Source organism: Leopardus geoffroyi, chromosome A2 (genome assembly GCF_018350155.1).
Source record: "Leopardus geoffroyi isolate Oge1 chromosome A2, O.geoffroyi_Oge1_pat1.0, whole genome shotgun sequence".
Classification (NCBI taxonomy): Eukaryota; Metazoa; Chordata; class Mammalia; order Carnivora; family Felidae; genus Leopardus; species Leopardus geoffroyi.
In genome coordinates, this window is record NC_059331.1 from 13,140,644 (window position 1) to 13,166,402 (window position 25,759).

Genomic DNA, 25,759 nt, shown 5'->3' on the forward strand with positions numbered 1-25,759 from the left:
AAAGGCCTTCCTGATCATGATCTGGGACCTGATCTCCAGCCTGTGGCTGAGCTGTTTCCTCTGCCTGAAATTCTCTCCCTCGGACTTCTCATTTATCCTTCTGGGGCTAACTGCCAGGCACCTTCCTCCAGGAAGTCCTCCCTACCCTTCCCCACTGCTAGAGTGTCCCGCCCTGCCCCTCCTTCCAGCCAAGCCCTGGCTTGTGGGATGGAATGTCTGGGTCTGGCTCGGTGTCCCCAGCCTCTCGGATCATCCAGCACCAGGCAGCACGGCCAGGATGGCCAGGGAGCGCGGCTTGAGTCACTCTCAGGGGAATGCAAGGTGTTTCTGCCTCTACATCCTCTCCTCCCCCCTGCTTCTGGAGGGTCTCCCCTCACTCCTGTGTAGCCTGACCAAAGCACAAGAGGAGAGGGTTCCTCTTACCCCGACTCCCCCCCCCCCCCCGCCCCATCCTGTCCCAGGAATGCTCACGGTAGACAGACTTCTCCCAGCCAACCCTTTCTGGCATTTTCTCTGGGTAGGATGCTATGGCCACTCCCCCGCTCTCTTTCTCCCAGGGCAGACCTTTCCTTTTCACTAATATTTGGTCTCTGACTCTCCGCTCAGCTGTTTCTGACAGGTTGAAATGAAACTTTGTTCCCACAATCGCTTCAGCCTGAGCCAGCTTGGGTATGCAAATGCATGGGAGTGAGGCTTGAATGGGGGAACCGTATTCTGGGGAGAGCAAGTGGTTTGGAAAAAGACCCACAACCCAAAATCACTGGGCACCCATGGGGCACCCAGTGAGCTCCAAACGGTATCGTTTGTGCTGTCGACACAACAGTCACCACGTGGCACGCTCAGACGCCCCTCTAGGCGCTTTGCAAACGTGCGATCCGTTTAATACCCTGTGCGTCGCAGTTTTGTTTGGCAACCAGGGCTGGGTGATCGGGTCGGCGCGGAAGGACGGCAGGCACGACTCTCAGCCTCGCAGGCTTGGAGACCAGCGCCCCGCACCGGGCAGTGGCGTGGCCCGCCTGTCGGACAGGTCTAGGGCCAGCCGACTTTCGAGGGGGTAGCCGTAGAGGCCGGAGTGCGCAGGGGCAGCCCCCCAGGGACTGTGCCCGAGCCTGTCAGTCAGAAACAGAGTCGGGCCATCAGGGCAGGACCACGCCAGGACCACCAGCCGGCTGCTTGCTGGGAGACTCTTTCCAAAATCACCAGCGCCCTTAAAGGGAGCGCCCAGGCATCCCCGCATCTCAAGGGGCACCGCTCGGGGGGGCCTCCTGACTCCGCTCCCCTTCGTCAGCCAAAGCACACCCCCTTTGACCAAGCTCGTGAGATCTTCTTACAAGGTTTAGCGTAAAGAAAGGGCTCTAAGCTGCTTTCCTGGACCCGCTGACCTCCACCCCCAGCTCCCCCAGGTCCTCTACTCCTCTCTCCACTCTGGGACTCAGAGCCAGATACACGCGCAGGCACACACACGGATCCCCTTCTCGAACACCGTGGCTACCTGAGGGCCCGCGGCTCGGAGAACTCCTCATAACTGTGCATGGAGTCGCTGTAAGATTCCCGGGAGCCCAGGGGTGGTGGGCGGACAGAGTACTGGTGAACTGAGGCATTGGGCTGGGATGTGGTGTAATAGGGTGGCGGGATGCTGTTGCTTGTCTCGCTGCGATAGTCGCTGTCGCGATCGTCCACCGCGCTGTCAGGGTCATCATCTGGAAGAGAGAGGAGGTGAGGGAAGAGGGTGAGGAGGGGAGGGAGAGAGAGGGCGTCCAATGGAGGCCAACGCAGTCTCTCAGACTTAGGGAGTCTTCGCTGTCTGCTAACCCAAGAAGAGGGATCTTTGCCAGAATGAATGCAGGATCTCGGGTCACGTTAACAGAAGCAGAGGCTGCAGGATAAGGGAGGTGAAAACCCTGCTTTGCCAGTCAGACTGGACTCCTAGTCTGGGGTCCAACGTAGGTCCTATAATGTGAGGGGGACAGGGGCAAATTGGAGGGTGTCCTTCGGCTCAAACGTGAGCACGGACTTGGCTAAAGACCAGGCTTTCTGAAAGCACGATGAGTTTTTCCATCAGGCAGTGAGCTTCCCTTCCCATAAGAGAAGTCACACAAATACTCAGGGGGACGTTCAGAGGGAGATCAGGGGGACAAGGTTGGAGTAGAAATTTCCTTTAACCCTCAGAGATTTCTCGATGTCCGAGGATGGGGTTCCTAGATCTGAGCTCACACGTGTGGGAACAAACATGGGGGCTGACGATACTATAGCCCTCGAAAAGGATTAGATTCTTAGGTCAGATTCTTAGATTCTTAGGCAAGACCGTTGCGCACCCAGAATCTACGGCCGAATGGAACAGGGCAGAGTGCTGAACTTCAAGTGTTTTATAAGCATTAAAGGGCATTTTAGTTTGGTTTGTTTTCCTTGATAAAAAAAAGAACAGCGTCGAAGGATGCGAGATTGTGGTTAGGACAGTAGAGACTCAATTTATTTAAAAGGCAACCCTTGAACACAAATGGGCTGCAAAAGAAAAGAAATGAAGGCCCAGATTAGGTGGCCCACGGCATGAATTGACCGGTGGTATTAAATGCCAAGGGGGGTGATTTGCCCCTTTTTAATGCCTTTAGGTTTCTTTGCTCGTGTTCCGGATGTTTGTATATTTTTCTTGCCTTATTATTTTAATCTCCTAATTTCCCTCCTCCCCCCCCCCAGCTAATCGTGTCTGTTTCTATGTATTTGACAAATAAGTCCATTTTTTTTTAAATGGGGTGAATGGTGGTGGGGGGGGCGGCGCCTGGGTGGCTCAGGTCATGATCTCACGGTGCGTGGGTTCGAGCCCTGCATCTGGCTCTGTGCTGACAGCTCAGAGCCTGGAGCTGCTTCGGATTCTGTGTCTCCCCATCTCTCGGCCCCTCCTCTGCTCGTGCTCTGTCTCTCTCTGTCCCTCAATGATAACAAACGTTAAAAAAAAAATCAAGTTCTTGGGGCGCCTGGGTGGCTCAGTCGGTTAAGCGTCCAACTTCAGCCAGGTCACGATCTCGCAGTCCGTGAGTTCGAGCCCCGCGTCGGGCTCTGGGCTGATGGCTCAGAGCCTGGAGCCTGTTTCCGATTCTGTGTCTCCCTCTCTCTCTGCCCCTCCCTCGTTCATGCTCTGTCTCTCTCTGTCCCAAAAAAAAATAAATAAACGTTGAAAAAAAAAATTAAAAAAAAAAAATCATCCTTCATGTAAAAACCTATTTGGATTCGTTCCCTAAGTTAGTTTGCCTTTTGAGAAACCTTGAATTCATTCTCAGCGAGCAAAGCCAGCCTCATCAAGGTCACTCCGGCCTCCTGGTTTCTCATCTGATGCGGGCCACTGTGACCTATGAGCTTTGTATCCTGTCCCTGTCGTAAGCGGCCACCATCTGATGTGCTGGGCATTTTAGGCAGAGGCAGATGTGAATTTCCACGGCTCAGGTCTACACGCATCAGGGTATAACTGTGAGGCCACGGAGGCCTGAAGCCGGGGATTTAAATCCAGACAGATTGCCCCTGTGGAATTCTGGACGAGTTGTCAACGTTACCGAACTGTTCCTTTGACCAATTTGTTCGCTACCCAGGTTTCTGGGTGTAGAGCCTCTAACCAAACCGGCATCCTTTCTGCCCAACTATCCTGGACCAGGCCAAGATGCTCCCAGCCAAACTGCCTGACGCTGCGGGTGTAGTCGGCAAACGGTGTTTGGTTTTTTTTTTCCAGACACATTGTCCAGTTTTGGGGGACAAATTGCTTTCTATCGGTTTGGGTTTTTTGGTTTTGTTTTGTTTTGTTTTGCTTCCCCCCCTGACTCCGCTTCCTCCCACATGGTTTTTGACCGAATTGCCTGCTTGCCCAGAGAGGCATTTTCAGCCACTGGCGTTTCAACCCACTGGCCCGACTGTCTTTGTGCCTCTTGACCCAGCGATCAGCTTTTGCCACGTTGGTTTTAACCAAAAATATCTCTGTTTGCCGACCGTGCCGTTCGTCTGTGGCAAACTGGTTGGTACCGGGCCCTCTTGCTTGCCGAATGGCTTTTGTGGCTAAATGGGTTTTTGACAAGTTGTTCCGGATCAAAGTAGCGGTATACACGTCCCCTGGTCCCGGACGGAAGGGGGAAGCGGGGTCTGGCCGTCAGGTTGTGGGCACTGGTGGAGGCGTTCCTAGTTGGTGGGGTAAAGGGAAGGAGGGAGATTCACGTTCAGGCCATAAGCCTGGATTTTTCTGGAAGGGGCAAGACATGGAGGAAAGGGAGCTATTCCTTGGGGAGCTAAATGGGCACCCAGTTGTTGGGGGAGGGGAGGGCTGGTCTCCTTCCCCCGGGGGTTAAATTGGAGTAAGATGGCTGGGGGCTTTGGGAGCTGAGGTCTCTGGAGTGATCCGTGCCCGGGGTTCCCTGCCCAGCTGCTCTCTCAAAGACCCTCTCCCCCCATACCTACCCCCCTCTGAGTGACACTGGGGCCCATTTCCCGGCGGAGGAGGAAGGTGGGGAGACAAAAGACAGGAAGGAGTCACAGGAGAGGAGATACAGGGGGACAGGGGGGAAGGGGTCGCAGTGCCCAGCTGGAGACAGACAGGTCTCTGGTCGAAATGCCCACTCCTCCCGGCTGAATCCCTCCACCCCGGTAATGGTGCCCGCTCCCGAGCGAGCAGAGCAGGACCCTCGAGACAGACGTTAATGGTCAGGGACAGGAGGGCCCAGGCGGGGTCTTATCAGTCCTCAGGCCCCCCAGCCACCAGCTCCCTGATTCCCCGGCGGTCGGGCAGGGGGGCCTCAGGGTTGCCAAGGCCCCCACCTCCCCACGGCCTCCCAGAACATCAAGCTGAGTACTTACTCTGCTGTTCACCCCAGCCAAAATAATTCCAGTTGCCTACAAAGAGAAGGGGCAGAGATAATAAAAGGGGGCAGGCGGTGGGGGGGGGCACGGGGAGGGGGGCTCCCCCATCCTCCTCATTTTCCCCTTCTCCTCCTCCCACCCCAGGACCTCGATCCCCTCCTGCCCCGAGCGTCTCCTCAGAATATCACTCTAACCCCCCTGACATTTGTGCTGCCTTCGGTCATCAAGGTGGGGGGAACCGCATCCTCCAAAGAGGCCACAGGCTCAGCCAGGAAGTAATAAAGGGGACATTCGGGCCCAGGGTTTTTATCACCCTGAGCGCTGGAGTCAGCACTCCCACCCCTGCCCCCCCCCCCTTCCGGCAAACAAGGAAAGAAACCCTGGACTGGAAATCCTACACTTCGAAATACCAACCCCCCCCCCCAACCCGCCATTGGGTGGGGTTTAATAATTCTGTTCGTTTGACAGGTGAAGGCATAGGGCTCAGAGAGGTAGAGTGAGCAGCCTAAAGTCACACAGCTTCTGAGCATCAGGACCGGGGAGAGAACCACATTTCCCCCCATCCCCTCAACCCCAGCGCCCCCACCCCCCACCCCGGGCATCTTGGGAGAAATGCCTCGGGCCAGAATCCTGACACCTGGCTGCCTCCTCCATGAAACGGAGGCGACAAACTGTTCCCAAGAGAACTTGGAGGTAAAGGCTGAGGGGTCAGGTAAGTCTCCGTTCCCAAACTGAACTCACCCCTTCCTTCAGTCCACCTGGCCAGGAGTCACCTGTCTGCTCCTGCCTGATGCTGTCCCCACCCCACCCCTTCAGTGACCCCGTTCGCCACCAGGGAGGGGGGTTTGTAATTTCCTCAGGGCGGTGATGACCCCTCCCCAGGTAGGGAAGTCAAAGGGTTTCTCGATAGCAGCCCCAAGAAATGAGGTCCCCCAAGTGCAGTCCCCCCCCCAGCCCCTCCACCCACTGGGCTCCGTGGTTACCATCCTGGGCATATGGGGGGTCGACAACGCATACAGGGGAGACTGTGGGGGGGGCGAAAGGGGGGAGGGGGAGCAGGATGGAGAAGGAGAAAGAGGTTGAAAGGGGGGGGGCCAAAGTGCCACGGGTGGGGTTCTGCCCTGAGACTGTATGATTTGTCCCTTTCTCCCCACTCCAGAGGACTCGGAGGGCACTTTTAGGAGAGAGACATCTCCTTGGCCCAGGCGCGACTGGCCTGGGTGCCTCTGAGTCTCCGTAAGGCCAAGGAGGATAAACCCCCCTGCAGACTTCAGCCTCGACGGAGGGGCAGCGGTCAGAGGCACGGGACTGTCATTGCCATCAACAGATGCGGTGCAGTGGAAAGAGAAGCAAACTTGGGAGCCCCGCAGACCTGAGTTCAAGTCCTAGCTCTGCCTCCGGCTGGGTGTGTGGCCTTGGGCAAGTGGCGTCTCCTCCTGGGCCTCGGTTTCTCTGCCTCAGAAAATGGGCGAGTGAAAAAGCCTTCATCCATCGTTCGTGCGCCCTGTGTTGACAGGGTTGTCTGTCTACACCGTCTGACTGTGGGCCGCTGGGGTGGGGGCGGGGGAGGTCTGCGTGGGCCCCGCGGAGGTTTGTTCAACGACTTATAGGCCCTCATCCAGGGTCCGGCGAGTGACACGAAAGGGTCTGCCAAGGGATTTTCAAGTCTCTAGAAGGACTCCTCTGCGTCCTTCCAACAGGCCTCAGGGTTGAAGGCACTGTCACGCCCTCTTTCACAGAGAGGGGCTCTGTGGATCCGAGGGGGACACCGGCAGGCCTGCGACCACACAGCAAGGCAGGACTCGCATTCAGGTCCCAGCTCTTTTCGTTCCACTGCACCGTGAGCAGGCATCGTGCGTTCTTAGGACCTGTCCTCTGGAGGGGAGTGGCCCGTGACACAGGACAGCCCCGGGTGGGGGAGGGACGAGGGTTCAGCTGATGCCCAGGGAGGACTCCAGAGATACTTACAACACTGGTTGCTGGGGACGGGGAGAGGCTTGTCTTGTTCCTCTTGGAACGAATACTGAGAGGGAGGGAAGGAGAGAGGGTGCCTCTCAGGAAGGGACAGAAGCCAGGGGACCAAGGTGGCCCTCTGCTCTGTTCCATTCTGACCCCCGCCCGCGGCTTCCCAAATCCCCTCCATCCGCAGGAGGAGGATACAGATGTCCACAGAGAGGGACACACACACACACACACACACACACACAGAGTGAGAAACAGAGACGCGACAGCAGAAAGAAACACAGATGAGAGAAAGGAACAAATAGACGTGGGGGCCACCGAGGCAGGGAGCGGAACAAAGAAGAAGACGAGACAAAAACGGTTAACTTGTGAGTGTCGCCCGGTTTGGGCTCCACCTCCCGCGGGACAGACTGGCTCTGGTCTTGCCTGCGGCTTCTTCCTCGCCTTCGCCTTCGGAAGGCTGTTCTTCTGGACCTCAGTGGCTCTTTGCGCGGCGATGACGCAGAGCCACGAAGAAGACGGGGAATGTCACGGAAGAACGGGGGGGGGGGGGGGCAGGGGCGCCTGGGTGGCACGCGTCCGGCGTCGGCTCAGGTCACGATCTCGCGGTTTGTGAGATCGAGCCCCGCGTCGGGCTCTGCGCTGACAGTGCAGAACCTGCTTGGGAGTCTCCATCTCTCTCCCTCTCTCTCTCTGCCCCTCCCCTACTCTCTGCCCCTCCCCTACTCTCTCTCTCTCTCTGCCCCTCCCCTACTCTCTCTCTCTCTCTGCCCCTCCCCTACTCTCTCCCTCTCTCTCTGCCCCTTCCCTACTCTCTCTGCCCCTCCCCTACTCTCTCTCTCTGCCCCTCCCCTACTCTCTGCCCCTCCCCTACTCTCTCTCTCTCTGCCCCTCCCCTACTCTCTCCCTCTCTGCCCCTCCCCTACTCTCTCTCTCTGCCCCTTCCCTACTCTCTACCTCTCTCTCTGCCCCTCCCCTACTCTCTCCTTCTCTCTCTGCCCCTACCCTACTCTCTCTTTCTGCCCCTCCCCTACTCTCTCTCTTCCTCTCTGCCCCTCCCCTACTCTCTCTCTCCCTCTCTGCCCCTCCCCTACTCTCTCTCTCTGCCCCTCCCCTACTCTCTCTCTCTGCCCCTCCCCTACTCTCTCTCTTCCTCTCTGCCCCTCCCCTACTCTCTCTCTCCCTCTCTGCCCCTCCCCTACTCTCTCTCTGCCCCTCCCCTACTCTCTCTCTCTGCCCCTTCCCTACTCTCTACCTCTCTCTCTGCCCCTCCCCTACTCTCTCCCTCTCTCTCTGCCCCTTCCCTACTCTCTCTCTCTGCCCCTCCCCTACTCTCTCTCTCTGCCCCTCCCCTACTCTCTCTCTCCCTCTCTGCCCCTCCCCTACTCTCTGTCTCCCTCTCTGCCCCTTCCCTACTCTCTCTCTCTGCCCCTCCCTTACTCTCTCTCTCTGCCCCTCCCCTACTCTCTCCGTCTCTCTCTGCCCCTTCCCTACTCTCTCTCTGCCCCTCCCCTACTCTCTCTCTGCCCCTCCCCTACTCTCTCTCTCTGCCCCTCCCCTACTCTCTCTCTTCCTCTCTGCCCCTCCCCTACTCTCTCTCTCCCTCTCTGCCCCTCCCCTACTCTCTCTCTCTCTGCCCCTCCCCTACTCTCTCTCTCTGCCCCTTCCCTACTCTCTACCTCTCTCTCTGCCCCTCCCCTACTCTCTCCCTCTCTCTCTGCCCCTTCCCTACTCTCTCTCTGCCCCTCCACTACTCTCTCTCTGCCCCTCCCCTACTCTCTCTCCCTCTCTGCCCCTCCCCTACTCTCTCTCTCTCTGCCCCTCCCCTACTCTCTCTCTCTGCCCCTTCCCTACTCTCTACCTCTCTCTCTGCCCCTCCCCTACTCTCTCCCTCTCTCTCTGCCCCTTCCCTACTCTCTCTCTGCCCCTCCACTACTCTCTCTCTGCCCCTCCCCTACTCTCTCTCTCTGCCCCTCCCCTACTCTCTCTCTCCCTCTCTGCCCCTCCCCTACTCTCTCTCTCCCTCTCTGCCCCTTCCCTACTCTCTCTCTCTGCCCCTCCCTTACTCTCTCTCTCTGCCCCTTCCCTACTCTCTCTCTCTGCCCCTTCCCTACTCTCTCTCTCTGCCCCTCCCCTACTCTCTCTCTCTGCCCCTTCCCTACTCTCTCTCTGCCCCTCCACTACTCTCTCTCTGCCCCTCCCCTACTCTCTCTCTCTGCCCCTTCCCTACTCTCTCTCTCTGCCCCTCCCCTACTCTCTCTCTTCCTCTCTGCCCCTCCCCTACTCTCTTTCTCCCTCTCTGCCCCTCCCCTACTCTCTCTCTGCCCCTCCCCTACTCTCTCTCTGCCCCCACCTACTCTCTTTCTGCCCCTCCCCTACTCTCTCTCTCTGCCCCTTCCCTACTCTCTCTCTCTGCCCCTCCCCTACTCTCTCTCTTCCTCTCTGCCCCTCCCCTACTCTCTTTCTCCCTCTCTGCCCCTCCCCTACTCTCTCTCTGCCCCCACCTACTCTCTTTCTGCCCCTCCCCTACTCTCTCTCTCTGCCCCTTCCCTACTCTCTCTCTCTGCCCCTTCCCTACTCTCTCTCTGCCCCTCCACTACTCTCTCTCTGCCCCTCCCCTACTCTCTCTCTCTGCCCCTTCCCTACTCTCTCTCTCTGCCCCTCCCCTACTCTCTCTCTTCCTCTCTGCCCCTCCCCTACTCTCTTTCTCCCTCTCTGCCCCTCCCCTACTCTCTCTCTGCCCCTCCCCTACTCTCTCTCTGCCCCTCCCCTACTCTCTCTCTCTGCCCCTTCCCTACTCTCTCTCTCTGCCCCTCCCCTACTCTCTCTCTTCCTCTCTGCCCCTCCCCTACTCTCTCTCTCCCTCTCTGCCCCTCCCCTACTCTCTCTCTGCCCCTCCCCTACTCTCTCTCTGCCCCTCCCCTACTCTCTCTCTCCCTCTCTGCCCCTCCCCTACTCTCTCTCTGCCCCCCCCACTCTCTCTCTGCCCCTCCCCTACTCTCTCTCTCTGCCCCTCCCCTACTCTCTCTCTCTGCCCCTCCCCTACTCTCTCTCTCTACCCCTCCCCTACTCTCTCTCTCTGCCCCTCCCCTACTCTCTCTCTCTGCCCCTCCCCTACTCTCTCTGCCCCTCCCCTACTCTCTCTCTCTGCCCCTCCCCTACTCTCTCTCTCAAAATACATAAACTTTCAAAAAAATCTTTTTAATTAAAAACTAAAGAAACAACACGGGTACAGAGGCCAGAGCTAGTAGGGGAAGGAGGACTTTGAAGAAAGTCCGAACGGGTGACCCAAGGAGTTGAGGGGTGTGGGGCGGAAAGCGGAGGTACGAACTGCCGCAGGGCCCCTGTGTCTCCTCGAGGGCGTCTGGCAAGGGCAGGACTTGAGCCGATTGAAATCAGTCGGTCGTTGGGGGACTGTATACCCCTCTGTGCCATCCTTGCTTTGAGACGGGACCAAATGAATCGCCGATTTAGCCCAGTTAGGGACACAGACATGGGGAGACCAGTGGAGAGAGACGAGGACGTGGGGAGACAGAGAGACAGACACAAGAAGAACAGAGTCGTCCCACCGCCCCCTCCAACGCTCACCTCATCCTGGTCCCGCATGGCGTTCAGCTGCTCCAGCTTCTTGGCCCAGTAGCGCGCTTCCTCCTCAGGGATGTCTGGAAGCGGAGCCCCGGCTGTGAGTCTGGAAGCCCGCCCTGCCCCTCAGCCTTCACCCAGTGCATCCTGCAGGCCTAGGGGCTGGTCTCAAGGGGGTGGAGGAAGAGGAAGGGAGAACAGGGCGAGCTCCCATCCCTCCCCGCCCCAGGCCGCCTTGGGAATGAACGGTGGGTGGCCGAGGAGAAGCTCGTGGCGTCACAAGGGTGGGGGAGCCACGGGTCCTCGGAAAGATGGTATGGAGATGACCGAGCTGGGTCCAAGAGAGCAAGAGGGGCTTCTCTGTGTCTCTGTCTCTGTTTATCTCCCCACGTCTCTCTGCCTCTGTCTCTCCTCGTATCCCCAGCTCACCAAGGACCAGCCCAGGACAGCTCAGACCCACGCCCCCTGGGTCAAGAAGCAACCGGCTGCCTGCTGGTGACCTAGAGGGCCTGGGACGTGCTCTGCGCACGGCAGACACATGGCCCGCTGCCTCGCTGCACCTGCGAAACTCTCTCTTCTGGAGAGAGGAAACTTCATCTTCAGAAGGAAGGGCGGCCTGAAGCCACCCAGGCCTGGCCATTCTCCTGGGCCTGAGGAGGGTCCTGTGCCCCCCACACTCACCCAAAGGCAGCTCGAAGCGGGTGTCAAGGAGGATGCGGTGGAAGGTGGGGTCCTTGGTGCCGCAGATCTCGCTGTCCGCCATGATGACCTGAGAGTCCAGTGTTAGCCACTCTCCAGGGCCCTCCTGGGGGTTGGGATGGGGTGACAGGGCCCAAAGTGACACAGGGTGGAGTAGGGATCTGCCGCACGCCGGCCAGTGGGCCCCCTACTCTCACAGAAGATCCCCTTCGCCTCGCCTCACTCTTACCCCGAGAGCAAGGGTCATGCCCCACTTTACAGAGGAGGCAACTGAGACTCAGAGAGAAGGTCCCAGTCCAGGGCCACGCGGTAGGTCGAGGACGCAGAGAGAAGGCCCTGTGGGGCCAGGTAGCGGGGGTCTGAAGCTCGCGTCGCTATTCCTCATCTCTGATGAGGCGTATGTGGCCCCCGCTTCGAATAAAAGCCCTGAAGCCCAACCAGGGGAGAACCCCCACCCCAAGCGAACAAACCAGACCCGCCGTCACAGGAGACAGAGCCAGGCACGGGCACCTCCAGCCCAGAGAGTCAAGGGCAAAGCCAGAGGAAGGGAGGGGGCAGGGGCATCCCGAGGGAAGTTAGGGAAGATTTCCTGGAGGAGAGCACATCGGAGCTGGGCTTAGAGGGTGATGGAGAGGATACTTGAAGCCCAGGGAACAGCACGTGCAAAGGTTCAGAGGCCATCTTTGGGGCCTATAAAGGGTGGAGGTTGGGGTGTGGGGGGGAGCTGAGGCTGGCAATGTAGGCAAGTGCCATCAAGAAGGCCTCCCAGTGCCTGGGGCGCCTGGGTGGCTCAGTCGGTTAAGCGTCCTTCTTCAGCTCCGGTCATGATCTCACGGTTTGTGGGTTCGAGCCCCGTGTGGGGCTCTGTGCTGACAGCTCAGAGCCCGGGACCTGCTTCCGATTCTGTCTCCCTCTCTCTCTGCCCCTCCCCTGCTCGTGCAGGGCCTCCCAAAGGAGATGGGCAGAGATGGCAAGGAAAGGTCCCAGGGTGGCAAGATCCCCCTGGGTTCAGCATGAAGGGGCTGAGGGGAAGGGGTGAGGCTTAAGGCCAGGAGGCCAGGGAGGAGGCCAAGCTTATAGTCTACCGCCTCCGGGGCTGGTGCAGCCTTCCCCCCTGCACAAAGGGCTCGTTACCCACAATGTGTCCCTTCCCTCTCTTCCATCGGAATACATGTTCAGCAGGGCCACGGGCTATGTAGCTTAAGACTACATTTCCCAGGGGCGCCTGGGTGGCGCAGTCGGTTAAGCGTCCGACTTCAGCCAGGTCACGATCTCGCGGTCCGTGGGTTCGCGCCCCGCGTCGGGCTCTGGGCTGATGGCTCAGAGCCTGGAGCCTGTTTCCGATTCTGTGTCTCCCTCTCTCTCTGCCCCTCCCCCGTTCATGCTCTGTCTCTCTCTGTCCCAAAAATAAATAAACGTTGAAAAAAAAAAGACTACATTTCCCAGACTCCCTTGCAGCTAAGGGTCCGCGCGACTAAGTTCTAGCCAATAGGCTATGAGCGAAGTGCGTGAGCCTCTTCCAGATGAGGCCCTTAACCAAGAGGGTGAGCCCCCTCCCCGGCCACCTCTTCTTCCCTTGGTAGCAAAGCAGACGTAACGGAGACCGTCCAGCAGCCGTCCCCGGCTGCACAGGGAGAAAGGCAGAGCAACAAGATGGAAGTTTAGACCCCAGGGACTTTGGAGTCACCATCACAAACGTCGTTGGCGGATGGAGATACGCGCCCATCGTGTTTAGGCCACTGGCCTCTGGGCCCCTCCGAGGCACTCTCGCCCAACCCTCGACCCACCACTCACTTCGTTGGACTGGCGGATGGTCCGCAGGGGAATCCACACCGTGCCCACCATTGTGTCCCAGATGAGACCCTTGTTCCACACCTCTACCGTCAACCCCAAATCCAGGCGGTTAATCTCACTGTGGAGAGAGGGGAGGGGCATGAAGGGGTAGGAGTGAGGGGTGAAGTCTCAGAAGAGTCCGTTCGCCTGCCTTATCTGAGGACACACAGCCAACTGGCATTCAACCCCAGGCCTGGATGTGGCCCACCAGGAAGGTAACACAGTAATCCTGGTTTTACAGAGGGGAAACTGAGGCCAAGGGGTTCAGTTACATGCTCAGGGTATCACAGCAGAACCCGGGAAGGTATCACCTCTCCTGAACCCCCAACTCCCTTGGCCCTTCCTGGAGCCCTCAGGCCCAGAGAGTACTGGCGAAGGGAGGAAGAGGCTCAAACACTCTCTGTGGCTCCCTATTACCCCAGGATAAGGGCATTCAGGATGCCTCCCTCCTTCCCAATGTCACCTCCATCCAATCATATGGGGACAACCCTGAGAATGTGAATGATACCACCTCTAAGCACTTATCTCGCAGGACCCACCCTGGAAATAGCAGATTGGGAGGAAAACCTTGGGGAACGTCCCCCTTCACTGAATTTACCAATCTACCAGAGGACTCGAGGACTGTTCTCCTTGAGTGTGTCTGTGACCTGGTCGTTCAGTGACTGGTTTCCAGGGGGTTGGGGACCACACTGTCTCTCCCCTTCCACATCTTCCCTGGAACCTGCAACTCCCACTCTTTCCTCAAATTCCTCTGCTCCAGGGTCCCAACTCTGGGTTCTCCCATGGCCTCCACCACTGCTCGTCCCCCATCAGGCTCTGCTCGGGGGGTTGAGGGCTGCCTGGGTCCAAATCCCAGCCCTGCCAGGTATGAGCTGTGTGACACTGAACAGGTGGCTTTGCCTCTCCAGCCTCTGCCTCATCTGTAAAATGAGGATTGAAATAGCGCCCTCCCTCCCAGGCTTGTGTGTGTGTGTGTGTGTGTGTGTGTGGCGGGGGAGGGGGGGGTTGATTTAATCAAAGCCTTAGAAGGGGGCCTGGTATTTTGTCGGTCATCATCAGAGAAGATGGGGTGTCATACGGGGCGCCTGGGTGGCTCAGTCGGTTGAGCGTCCGACTTTGGCTCCGGCCATGATCTCACGGTTTGTGGGTTCGAGCCCCGTGTCGCGTTCTGTGCTGACAGCTCAGAGCCTGGAGCCTGCTTCGGATTCAGTGTCTTCCTCTCTCTCTGCCCCTCCCCCACTCAGGCTCTGTCTCTGTCTCTGTCTCTCTCTCTCTCTCAAGAATAAATAAACATGAAAAAAAATTTTAAAAAGGAAAAGAAATCACACAAATGACTAAAATAACACTTGGTGGCTAGACCTGAAACTGCCCTCCAACTGAAGCTTGGGGCTGTGGTCAGGGAGGGCTTCCCTGAGGAGGTGACACCGGTGAGACCCAAAGGACAAGATGGAGCCTGCCAGGTCCGGTGGGAGCGGTGGGGGAGAGGAGAGAAAAGCAAGTGCAAAGGCCCTGGGGCAGGAACAAGCTGAGCCAGAAGAGTTGGAGGCAGATGCTGGCAGGAGATCACAGGGGCCGGGCCTGGAAAGGGGGTGCTAGGGAGAAGAGTGTGGGCTTTGTTCTGAGGTTCACAAACCATGAGCCATGGGCAAGTTTAGAGAGTGACAGGATGTGATTTGCAGTTTTAAAAATATCCCCCTGGCTGCCTGGAGGAGAACAGATTGCCGGGAGGCAGGAGGCGGGCAGCAGCAGGAGGCCAGGGGCGGAGGCTGGCGGGCAGCGGGGACTTGGCTGGTGGCCACGGAGATCAAGAGGCAAAGCCGATGGCTGGACGCGGGGCCGCGGGAGGAGGGAGCGGAGTCCCAGACAACACCCAGGTGTCCGGCTCGCTCTGTGGGACCAGCAAGCGAGGCGACAGGCCCTGCTAACTCAGTCACTGCAGACTCACAACATGAAATCCTGTTCCCAGCTGGGCTGGCTGCCCCGCACCGCGATGGTCGTGCTCTTGACATTTTGCACCTTCAGGGTCACATACGTGTTGAATTTCTCTGCAGTGGTGAGAGCAAGGGTCAGCACAGGGGCCCAGGGAGTCCCCATGCCCCTTCCCAAGCTCTAGACGACCCTCTTATAACCCCCCGGGGTCTCCGTGTGCTTGGGGGCCACGGTCCAATAACCAGGTCCAATAGACAGAGCTGTTTCGGTGCCTACAGCCCAGGCTGACCCCCAGAGCCCCTCCCCTGCCCCAGTCCCTCAGAGCACAAGAGAAGGGCCTTGTGGGATTTGGGTACCTAATCTAGCTGCTTAGAAATGACTGCGTTCAATAGCTTTGGTTTTTCAGATGGGAGGACTGAGGCCCTGGAGGGGGGAACCAAAATGACAGTAAGGGGCGCCTGGGTGGCTCAGTCAGTCGAGCGATCGACTTCGGCTCGGGTCATGATCTCACAATTTGTGGGTTCGAGCCCCACGTCGGGCTCTGTGCTGACAGCTCAGAGCCCGGAGCCTGCTTCGGATTCTGTGTCTCCCTCTCTCTCTGCCCCTCCCCCACTCATGCTCTGTGTCTCTCGGTCTCAGAAATAAGTGAACATTACAAAATATTTTGTTTAAATGACAATAAGAAATTCCCTTCGCCTCTCCGAGCCTCACTTTTCCCACCTGTAGCCTGATCTAGGAGTCCCAGCCTGTCTCTTAGGATCCTGGGAAGGGCTGTTGGCTCAGGGTGAGCCCCACCGCCACTGGATTCTCCAGGGGATGGCTGGGGAGACTCTGGGATCACAAGCCAGGTCTGACACTCTGTGATGCTCAGCAGACAGGCAGCCCAAGTCCCCTGCCACTGGCTCCGACCCCCTCCCCTATGTCTCCAAGACACAGACAGACAGACAGACGACACAGGACAGGGCAGGAATAGAGGCCACTTACCTTGGGCACCATCAAACTTGGCTTTTTTGACTGTGGAGAGAGACAGAGATAGGGAAAGGAGATGGGGAGAGAGGTGGGGAGAAGAGAGAGACAAAGACACCGAGATGGAAATAGAACAAGACAGGCAGAGAGGACAGGGACGCAGAAACAGAGAGACAAAGAAAGGCAGAGACAGAGAGCAAAAGGGACCGATGGAGAGATCAAACAGAAAACAAAAACGAGAGAGAGAGAGAGAGAGAGAGAGAGAGAGAGAGAGGGATGAAATCAGAGACAGAGACAAGGAGAGGAGGAGAAACAGGAAGGAGAAGAGGGAGGCAGGGATGAGAGGGAGAGAGAGAAGCCATCAGACAGATGAGCACAGGCAGACCTCAGGGTTGAAGGAAATTTGGACCCTGGGAGCAGTTTCTGCCCCCTTTCCCTCCCCATCAAACTCCCCCCCAAGAGCTCCCCCACCTCTGGCTGTGCCTTTCCCCACAATTGAACGGGATTCAAAAGAAGGAGCTGGGCAGGGCACAGGAGAGGCCTCCCACAGGAAGCCCTCCAGGATTGCAGCAGTGAGAGACCAGTTAGGGAGGAAGAGAGGTGGGGAGAAAGGAGAAAGGCGATCTCCAGTGACCCCCATCCCCCTGTCAGGCCAGTGAGGCTTCTCCCCCAATTATCCAGCTCAGTCTGTCCTACCAAATGCCCCGCCCCGGGGTTGAGGTCTCATGTTCAAGCGGGACTGGGCGATGTCGCACAGAACCGCCCAGAGACCTGGCTCCTTAGCGCCCAGAGAGACATCCGAACCCCCGCTGGGAGGCTGTTACGGCTTGTCCAGCCCAACCCGCCGATGAAACGTGAAACCCAAATATGTGTCGGGTCCCAGGTGGTCCAGTCTCTCCGTGTTTCACGTAACGCCACAGTCCCAAGGGAGTCAAAGCAGTGCCACTCTTCCCTGGCTCTTGTCGCGGGATACGGAACTTACATTCAACAACATCTCTCACACCCTGCAGCTGCCCCCGACATCCTTCCCCGCCACCCACTCTGTATCTCCACCCAAACCCTGCTTCCCCACTGAGCCCTTCCTCGTGTTTTCCACCGTCCTTTCCCCTTGTTCCTTTCCGACGTGCGTTGTGGTTCCCACGGGCAACACACGCACATGTTGCAAAATCCAAGGCGCCCCAGAGATTGGTACGCGACGAGAACAAGGCTCTTCCCACCCCAGGCCCCCCAGGCCCCGCCTTGTGCAGTCAACACTACCGGTTCCTTCCAGGGCTAGAGGCCCACAGTCTGCGATCCAGCAGCCGTGTGCACGTGTGCGTTATTTTACTTCCTACGCCAATGGCAGCATTCGACACCCTCTGTAGAAATTTGCTGTCTCTCGGGACGGACTGAAGCGTGTGCAAGCGAGGCGGAGGATAAATTCCTGGAAACAAAGTTGCGCGGCTTGCTACTCTTTCTTTTATTCTGAGAGCCAAGCTCAGCCCTTTTGTGGGCAAACGCCATGGCCTCCCATCTTGGGGTCATATCTCTGTCCACATCGCTTGAATTTCTGTCTTGCAAAAGCGCCCAAAAGATACCAATGAAGGGAGAATTCCCATCAAGGGTGGGGGTGGGGGGGGTGTGGAGTGGTTTTAAACACTTGTCAGTAAATACTGTTTCTTCCTGTCACAGACAGACGGTGCAGGCGGGTGGGGGGGTGGGTGGGGGCCGTGAGGGGTGGGGGGAATTGACGGCCAGAAGCACAGCGAACCCCCCGGAGTCGCAGAGCAGGAGGGAGAATGATCACCTTCCTATACTACTGCCCAACCCCCACCAAACTTGAAATGCAGATGCGCTGTGCATCGCACTCAACACCCCTGGGTTTGGGTTTGGCAGGTTGAAGTGTGGAAGGAGCCCTCGGCTGGACCTTGGGAGAGGCGAGCACTGGTTCAGCACGGAGTCAGGTGGAGTCAGGTTCAGCCTATGGTGCTGTGTGAACCCGGGCAGGTGAACCCCCTTCTCTGGGCTTACTACATCTCTCTTTCTGGTTTTCTAGATCTGGCTTTCTCTCTGTCTCTCTGCCTCCTGCTGTATTTTATCCCTGCGTCTCTGTCTCTCTTTGCCCCACACCCCAAATCAGTCACCGTGTCCTGTCTTCCTCACCTTCCCATTCAAGACACGTAACGGCATGGGCAAAGGCCCCTCTCTTGAGTACATGCTCAGCTCCTGTCCCACTGCCCCCTTCTGGTACCCTCAGCCCCACTCAGCCCACAGGGAGCTCAATCACCCAGCTCCTCACCCCTGGGGCTGAGTGAAGCTCAGAGACACTTAGGAGGGTGCCCTCTCTGAGCTCTCTGAGCTCTGCCCCTGGTCTGTAAAAAGGGACCCAGAGCAGGAGCCGCAGGTGTCCTTCCTAGGGGACCCCCTGCTTGCACTCCTGTTGATTGGGAAGGGTGGAGCAGTGATGGTGCAGAGGCAGGGGCCAGGCAGGGAGGAAGGACGGAGAGGGACACAGACAGAGGCTGAGGAAGGGGCACGCACGAAGGGATCAGCCTGGCGGAAGGAAGAAAAGGAGAGAGGAGGAAGGGGGGTAGATAACAAGTCATGAGAGTCAGAGACAGAGACGCAGAAAGAAGGAGATGCACAAATGTCCACTAGGGAGGGCCAGCGAAAAGGAGAGGCAGAGTGGGGAGAGAAGGGTTAGGGAGGGGGATCTGAGGGGCTGATTGGTGTCTAGCCTGGCCTGGCCCGCAGATCCCGCTCTGGGTCCCCTCACCAGGGACAGAGCTCAGAGAGGAGGCCAGTCATCCAAAGTTTGTCCTTCATCGTCTCCTCCTGGGCGGGGATGGGGTGACTCTCCCTGTCTCCATTCTCCTGGTTCTGTTTCTCTTCCTCCCCTTCTCCCCCATCTGACTGTCTCTGTCTCTCTTGTCCCCTCTCCCTCAGACTACCCACTTTCTTCCTCCTTAAGCCTCAGGAGGGCCAGAGCTTCACCCTTGGGCCAGAGGGTGATGAGCTCAGTTGGGGCCCACCAGCAGTGGACTGATTGCTAGAAGGCTCTAGCCCCGAAAGCTGTGGCCAGGCTCTGGTTTCCAGGACCCTTGAGTGAGTCCAGGATGAGGACATCACTGTATATTCCTTACTGAGAACTCAGAGGCAGGAGGGGGAGATTTGGGGGCGGGGCTCAGAAAGAAACGTGGTGGTGGTGGTGGGGGGAATCAAGAAAGGGGCTCAGAGTGGGGAGAAGGACTCAGGGGGGCATGGGGTATAGGGTGAGGGGTGCAGGGGAGAGGACTAGGAAAGGAAGCTCGAGAGCTGGAGGAAGGTCTTGGTGGGGAAGGGGGACTCAGGAAGGCAGAGAAGCGATGTCATCAGGGGAGGGGCTCAGAGGAGGAGAGGCCTCAAAGGGAGGGAGGGGTCTCAGGGCAGGAACCAAGTCTAGGTCCTTCTGTCTTCCCCCTCAGTAAACGGTCCCAGTCATTGTCGCCTTCACCACCGTAGTCATCACGTCTCTGCCCAGCCACTCCCTCCCAACCCCCCTCTCTGCAGTATCGGGGTCAGCAGGGCGGAAGCGCCACCCCTCCCCGCGAGCTCCTGGTCACACGCACAAGGCTATTTATAAAGTGAGCACAGAGGGCGTGGGCGACGCGACAGCTGGGAGTGACGGCTGGGGGAGGTGCACACTCCTGGCCCCTCTGACAGGAGGCTGGGGAGACACCGTGTCACGACGGTCAGCAGCCTGCGCGGCCCTTGGGGACCCCATCAGCCCTGATTAATGTGGTTACACAGGCAGATGCTGGCCAGGGCAGAACCCGGGAAGGTAGGCACAGGGGCTCAGGCTTCAGGACTTCCATAGGCGCCGCCAGGCTCTGCATCTAGGAAATGAAGCAAAGTAGGGCCTTCTCCCCTTCCTCCTCCCCTCTTTCTCCCTCCTCCTCCTGCTCCCCTTTCTTTTTAGTCATTATTAGAATCGGCATTATTATACTGCCATTGCTACTGTTTTTATTATTACTCTCACCAGCATCATTACTATTTGCATTATTTGGTTGGATTCTAAGTGTGCCCCTGGTCTGGACAACCCTGGAATTGAGGGGCACCTCCTCCTTGACTTGCCAGGCCTGGGGTGGGGGCGGGGGAAGCGTTGGACCCCAACCATCAAGGGAAGCATCAGGAAGCTCCCTTCAGAACATGCTCACTGGGTGTTGGCAAACACTACAAGGTGGAGTAGGAGGGAAGGGAGGCATAAAGGATTCAGAAATTGATCTTGAGATATTTGGCGGTTTTATACGTGATGCCAACGGCCTATATGAGTTTTGTGATAAGGGCACTCGCCCCACTGGCTTTCATCTGGGAGAGAGGACTCCTACCTTCCATTAACGGAAATAAGCCAGAGCCCAGGTGGGGATTTCAGTGTGAAAAAACAAACACGCCAAGAACCTCGACAGAGATTTCTGTGTTTTTTACCCACTGCCACTTAGAACTAGGCCTGCCATACAGTAGGTGCTCATTAAATAGTGTTCAATGAAATAATGACATAATTTCCTCCTCCAGCAGCCCTGTGGTGAGATCTGCCCCCTGGGCGCAGGCGGGCGCCGTCCGCGGTGTGGCACGCTCCGTCCCTGCTCTGTCCAGGGTGCTGAACCCCTTTCCCTGGTTTACCTCCAATGAACTTGGCACGCCTTTTTACCTCCTGTGTACTACTGAGCCCTCCTCAGGCCTGAGAACGCAGTGAGCTCTCAGGAAACGTCCTACACCCACGGACCTCCTTCCCGAAGGCTTTTAGTCCCCATTAATAAAAACACCATCATTGATTTTTCCTGTCATTGGCTCACACTGACGGAACTTTTCCACAGGCCAGGCAGCATGCCAAGGGCTCTGTGTGCCTCATCTCACTGGAGAGTTCTAGCAAACCTAGGCAGTGGGTGCGATTAGTGTGCCCATTCTACAGATGGGCACGCTGAGGAATGAAGAGGATACAGGACTTGCCAGGAAGCGGTGGATTTAAGGGTTCAAACCTAGGCCTGTTGGACTAGGGATGTCCCAGTTGGCGCTCACAGAGTAAGCCCATTGTATGTGGGAGGAAAGTGAGGCACGGGTTAGGAGAGGGGCTAAGACTGCAGCCCTGAAGGTGAATCAGAGCCAACCCTGGAGGGCATCCTATGATTATAGTGAGAGCAAAGACCCAGAGACAACCTCCCCTGGCTAGGTGGTCATCAGAAATAGGGCAGCCAGGGGAAGAGGGGTTTGTGAGGGCTTCCTGGGAGAGAAGCAGGGGGAGAGGCCACAATGAATGGGGGAGATAATGACATGTCTGTTTATTGAGTGAGTGAAGGAAGACGGTGATCCCAGGACAGACTCTCACCCCATGAAAGGGAGGGTTAGTCTTCTTCCAAGAAGAGGTTCAACCTTCACCCTGAATTCCCAGTAGGCTATGGAGTCAGACAGCTACATCTCTAACTCTGTGGCACTAAGCAAGTTGTCGAAACTCCCTGAGCCTCAGTTTTCCTTATCTGTAAAATGGATGTCTGTAAGGATTAAAGAGGGCAATGGGCATAAAAGTCCTCAGCACCATACTTACAGAATGCCGGATAAACGGGGCTTATTGTTGATATTATTAGTTTCGAGGCAAACTGACCCACGTACACATTTGCTAATTGTATGCAATATTCATTCACCAAATATTTCTGGAGACTTTAAAACCATTGAGTGGCCTGGCCAAATGCTGTAAGGCACATAAGAAGGTCTAGAACTGAATCCCCACCACCATGATTTTGCATGTGCTATTCCTTCCACCTAGAGGACTATGTCCCTTCTGCTTAGCTCCCCCTCATCTTCTGAGACCCAGGCGAATGTTGAGGGTCAAGGGGGGGGGAGGTAAAAGCATGCTTCCTAAAGGGAGAGAGCTCTGGATCCTACCTTCCCTGCCTCCCTCAGCCCTTCCCTTTCCCTCCCACTCTGACCGCACCAGCCTGAGGCCAGGAATAGTGCTGGGTCTCCAGGAACGGTGCCTACCATATAGTAGGTGTTCAACAAATGCTTGCTGAATAAATATATGAATGAATTCGTGAAGGAGCAAGGTTCCTTTGCAGACTCAGGACTCTGCCAAGCCCTACCAGGTGGATGGGGTTGGGGCGGCAGTGGGACTCCATATAGATAGATAAAGAAATGAGAGGGGGCAAAGGCAAGACCTGAACAAGATGGTCTCCTGTATGTTGGTGTCAGAGAAGTATGCAAGAGTTTACATTTGTGTGTGTTTGCATGTGCATTTGCTCATGTTACCAGGGAAGGCAGGCGTACGTACATGGGTGTACGTGTATGCGTGGAGGGACACGTGCTTATGTGTACCACCTGAATGCAGGTGATGACGTGCACATGTGTGTCAGGAAGCGCAGTGTGACTGTATGAGCGAAATGCTGGTGTGTGTGAGTTTAGGTATCTGCGGGCTTGCAGGTGATGTGTTAATTAGAAACCTATGTTGTGGTGTGTGTGTGTGTGTGTGTGTGTGTGTGTGTGTGTTACACTGCTATATGGAACGTGCATTTGCTTACTTGTGTGTCCACATATAAGTGTGTATTTTGTGAATCATCATTCATCTGTTCAAAGGGGCTGCTTTGAATGTCCAGACAAGCGTCATCATGCATGTGGCTTTGGTATGTGTACATGTGTGTGTTTCTTGGGATTGGGGCCCGAACAGGTATACGTAGGTACAGGCCTGTGTGTCAGGGCATGGGTTGACCTCTATGTGACATGGATATTGTGAACACACATCACACATGTTTGGATACATCCATGTGTGCATACATGCACGCGGACACACATGCCTATATTTTGGGGACCATGTGTACATGGCATAGTGGCTGTGTCCCATATACATATGTGTGTTCACACACACACACATGAATGTGCACACGTGTCCATGAGTGAGTGTGCATTCATAGGTCGTCTTTGTGGAATCTTGGCGGGTCCTGGGCAGTTCTGTCCACACAGGGTGAGTCTGTGTATGAACGTTCCAGTGCATGTGTGTATAGATATGGGCAAACATGAGTGGGCTCCCGGTTGGGGGTACAGCTATTTCCTCAACTCCAAGGATGAGTGCAAACCCATGGAAAGCCCTCCCAGCCCAGCTCCACTGCTGCCTTGCCCCCTCTCCCTTTTCATTGACCCCCTCAGCCCCAGCGGGCATCACTCCCACCCCTCCCAGCATTTCACCCCTCTCCACTTCTCCTGGTCTCCCCCTCTGCGTTATTCCATTCCCCATACATCTCAGGGTTTTACTCCCCACCCCACCCTGAGCCTTGCCCCTCCCAGCAACACCCCTCCACTCTGCTGGTGATTCCCTTCCTGTAAGTTCCACAGAATCATCCAACACAATTCTTCCCCCAGGCCTCCGTTTCTGAAAGCCTCACCCCTCTTCACACCACCCCCACAGTCCAGCCTCCAGTTTGCGTCAGAGTCAAGGGTGAGATTCCCCGCCCCCCCGCGCGCGCGCGCGCGCGCGCGCACACACACACACACACACACACAACTAGGCAAACCTTCCAGAGGAACCCAACTTGGAGGATGTGAGGCAGGGAGCAGAGAGAATCAGGAATAACACACCAAGTGGCCCCTTCCTCCAGTGCCAGCCCCCCCCTGGCCCCACTGCTGGGCAACTTAGAGGAGGGGGAGAGGCCAATAGGGGTTTGGACGTTCACCTCCGCCTTTCCTTTAGTCAGAGTCAGGGGGTCTCCTCCACTTCCCCACTCCCCTAACTCCATAGGCCGGGGGGGGGGGGGTAGTTGGCTTTCAATCTTATGGACCCTTGGGCCACCATCGGCCACGGCAGGGAACGAGCTCAGGGAAAGGCGGTCCTTGTCCCTTTAAGAACACCCGCGTCCACGCCTGCCCAGCCCCGCGCGACAGCACTCAGGAAGCCGCCGCGGCAGGGAGCGGGCGGGCGGGGCAGGGTTTGTGAATGGAGCGACGGAGGGGGAGGGGAAGAAGGGGGAGGGGCGACGGGGGCGGTTCCCGGCTCTGGGCCTGTTCACTGGGGTCCAGGTGGAGACCAGGGTTCAGCGCTCTCTCTCTCTCTCTCTCTCTCTCTCTCACACACACACACACACACACCACACTCCCCGCTGTCTAAGATCTCCCAAAGCCTAACATCTCAGGCCTCACCAACACACTTCTTCCGAGACCTCAGCCTTCTTGGAGGGAGTAGGTGTGAGTGAGGGAGATGGACCCCAGTCCTTGAAACCAAGGTTGAGACCTCTATAAGCCTTAAGCCCCTGTTCACCACCAACCCCACCATCCAAGGTCTCCCAGAGCTTGAGTTCTCAGCAGGAATGCCTGGGATGCCTGAGTCCTGGTGGGCTCTCTTCAACCCTACCCCAACCTCAGAAGTGGGGGACAGCGATCATGCCCCTCCTGTGTCTCTTTCCTTCCCTCCCCACCCCAACGCAGAGCGTGGGCCTGGGCGTGGGCCTCCGTGCAGATGGCGTTCGAGCCCCAAAATAGCTCCACCCCACTTCTCCCTCCCTCCATTCGGCGCAAAGTGGGTGAGGTGAGGATGTCGGGAGGGGTGCAGGCCGGCACTGCACCCTCAAGGGGTCAGCTTCCAACGGGGGAAGCCGGTTAGGCGTTCTGGAGTGCTGGAGGGGGCAGGGAGTGGGGAGACCCTCAGGCGATTCCCCCAGCCCCCACTGGAGAGTCCAAAGAGTTAGCGGGGAAATGTGTCCCCAGACACCAATCACAAGCCTCTCAGGACCTACGGAAGGGTCTCCCTAGCCCCGACCCCGGCCTCTTCACACCCAAAGCTGAGGGATTCCTAGAGGTCGCCTGGGCAAGCCCCCTTGCCCAAATCTTACATGCTCAGGGCTTGGAGACCCCTCCCCTCTGCACTCCTTTTCGAATTCCGAGCCCAGCCCACGTCCCTGAGAACCCACAGCCCAGCCCACCGGCGCAAGACTCCCTCCAAGTACCCTACAGGATTCATTCGAACTACCCAGCCCAGCCCCTTCCACACTTAGTAACCTGGTTTACATAGACTCCCCATCTAGACTGTCTCCAGATAGAGCCCCGGATCCCGGCTGGCGTCCACGCGGGCCTCCGCATTCAGCCATGTCCGTACGACCCCCAGCAGCGGCCACTAGGACCCTCTGAGAACGCAACTACCTCTACCTGGATCACCCTCTCCGGCTCCCTGACGCGTCTACAAGGGCCACCCTCTCAAAAGTCCGGTCTCGTGTACTCGGGTCACCCCCTCAGGAGTCCAGCCGCATCCACACGGACCCTGAGCCCGGTCCGGGTCCACACCGGTCCCCAGCCTCGCAGCCTCGCCTCCTACCTCCAACGCAAAGTAGAGACATGTCTCCGGGGTCGCCGGCGGGCCGGCTCTGTCAGGTGTTGCTTAGCGGCCACTGGGCTGGGGCATGGCCGGGGCTGCAGCCCGCGCTCAGCTCACGCCGGGGCCCGGCCTCCGCCGCCGGCCATCTTGGTTCAGCACCGGGGGTGCGGACAGCTCCTGACGTGGTGCTGATGTGGAGCTGGCGGGCGGAGCCCAGGGACGCCTGATGGGGCGGGGGCGCTGCAGGCTTGGGGGAGCTTTAAAGGGCCGGAGCCGGGTGGGGGCTCCCCGTCCCCAGGGCTTCCAGACCAGAGGGACACAGGGCAGCCCCATTCAGGTTCCCTACAGGTTCTGCGTGTTTTCGTCTCTGCTGGAGTCGCTTTGTGGGCTCTCTGTCTCTCGAGTCCTTTGCTGTCTCTGCTTTCCCTGAGTATCTCTGTTCCTCTGTTTCTGTCTACGTCTGTCTCATTGCCGGCTTCTCTATTTCTTTCTCTCCCTGTGTCTCTCTGTTCCTCTTTTTGTCTCCCCATCTCTCGGTCATGTGTCTCCCTCTGAGCATTTTTCTGTTCAGTCTCTCTGCCTCTCCCTCTGAGTCTAGATCTCCCTCTGAGTCTCTGTTTCACTATTTAAGTCACTCAGGCTGTGGATCTT

At 57.4% G+C, this 25,759-nt stretch overlaps 1 protein-coding gene across 13 annotated transcripts in view; it reads right to left on the reverse strand.

Annotated features, from left to right (window-relative positions):
• The window catches only part of UNC13A (unc-13 homolog A), a 65,596-nt gene extending 40,298 nt beyond the window's left edge, over positions 1–25,298 (reverse strand). For 12 of the 13 annotated variants that reach the window (XM_045496575.1, XM_045496565.1, XM_045496572.1 and 9 more), the window contains exons 1-9: positions 25,109–25,298; positions 15,823–15,852; positions 14,855–14,954; positions 12,871–12,988; positions 11,059–11,182; positions 10,384–10,457; positions 6,802–6,856; positions 4,831–4,866; positions 1,493–1,700 (exon numbers count right to left, since the gene is read on the reverse strand). In XM_045496575.1, the coding sequence (XP_045352531.1) occupies positions 1,493–1,700; positions 4,831–4,866; positions 6,802–6,856; positions 10,384–10,457; positions 11,059–11,182; positions 12,871–12,988; positions 14,855–14,954; positions 15,823–15,852; positions 25,109–25,130 (767 nt within the window). In that variant the 5' untranslated portion in view covers positions 25,131–25,298. The remainder of the gene's footprint in view (positions 1–1,492; positions 1,701–4,830; positions 4,867–6,801; positions 6,857–10,383; positions 10,458–11,058; positions 11,183–12,870; positions 12,989–14,854; positions 14,955–15,822; positions 15,853–25,108) is intronic. The other variant, XM_045496566.1, reaches the window with a different exon arrangement.
• Positions 25,299–25,759: the final 461 nt, after the last annotated feature.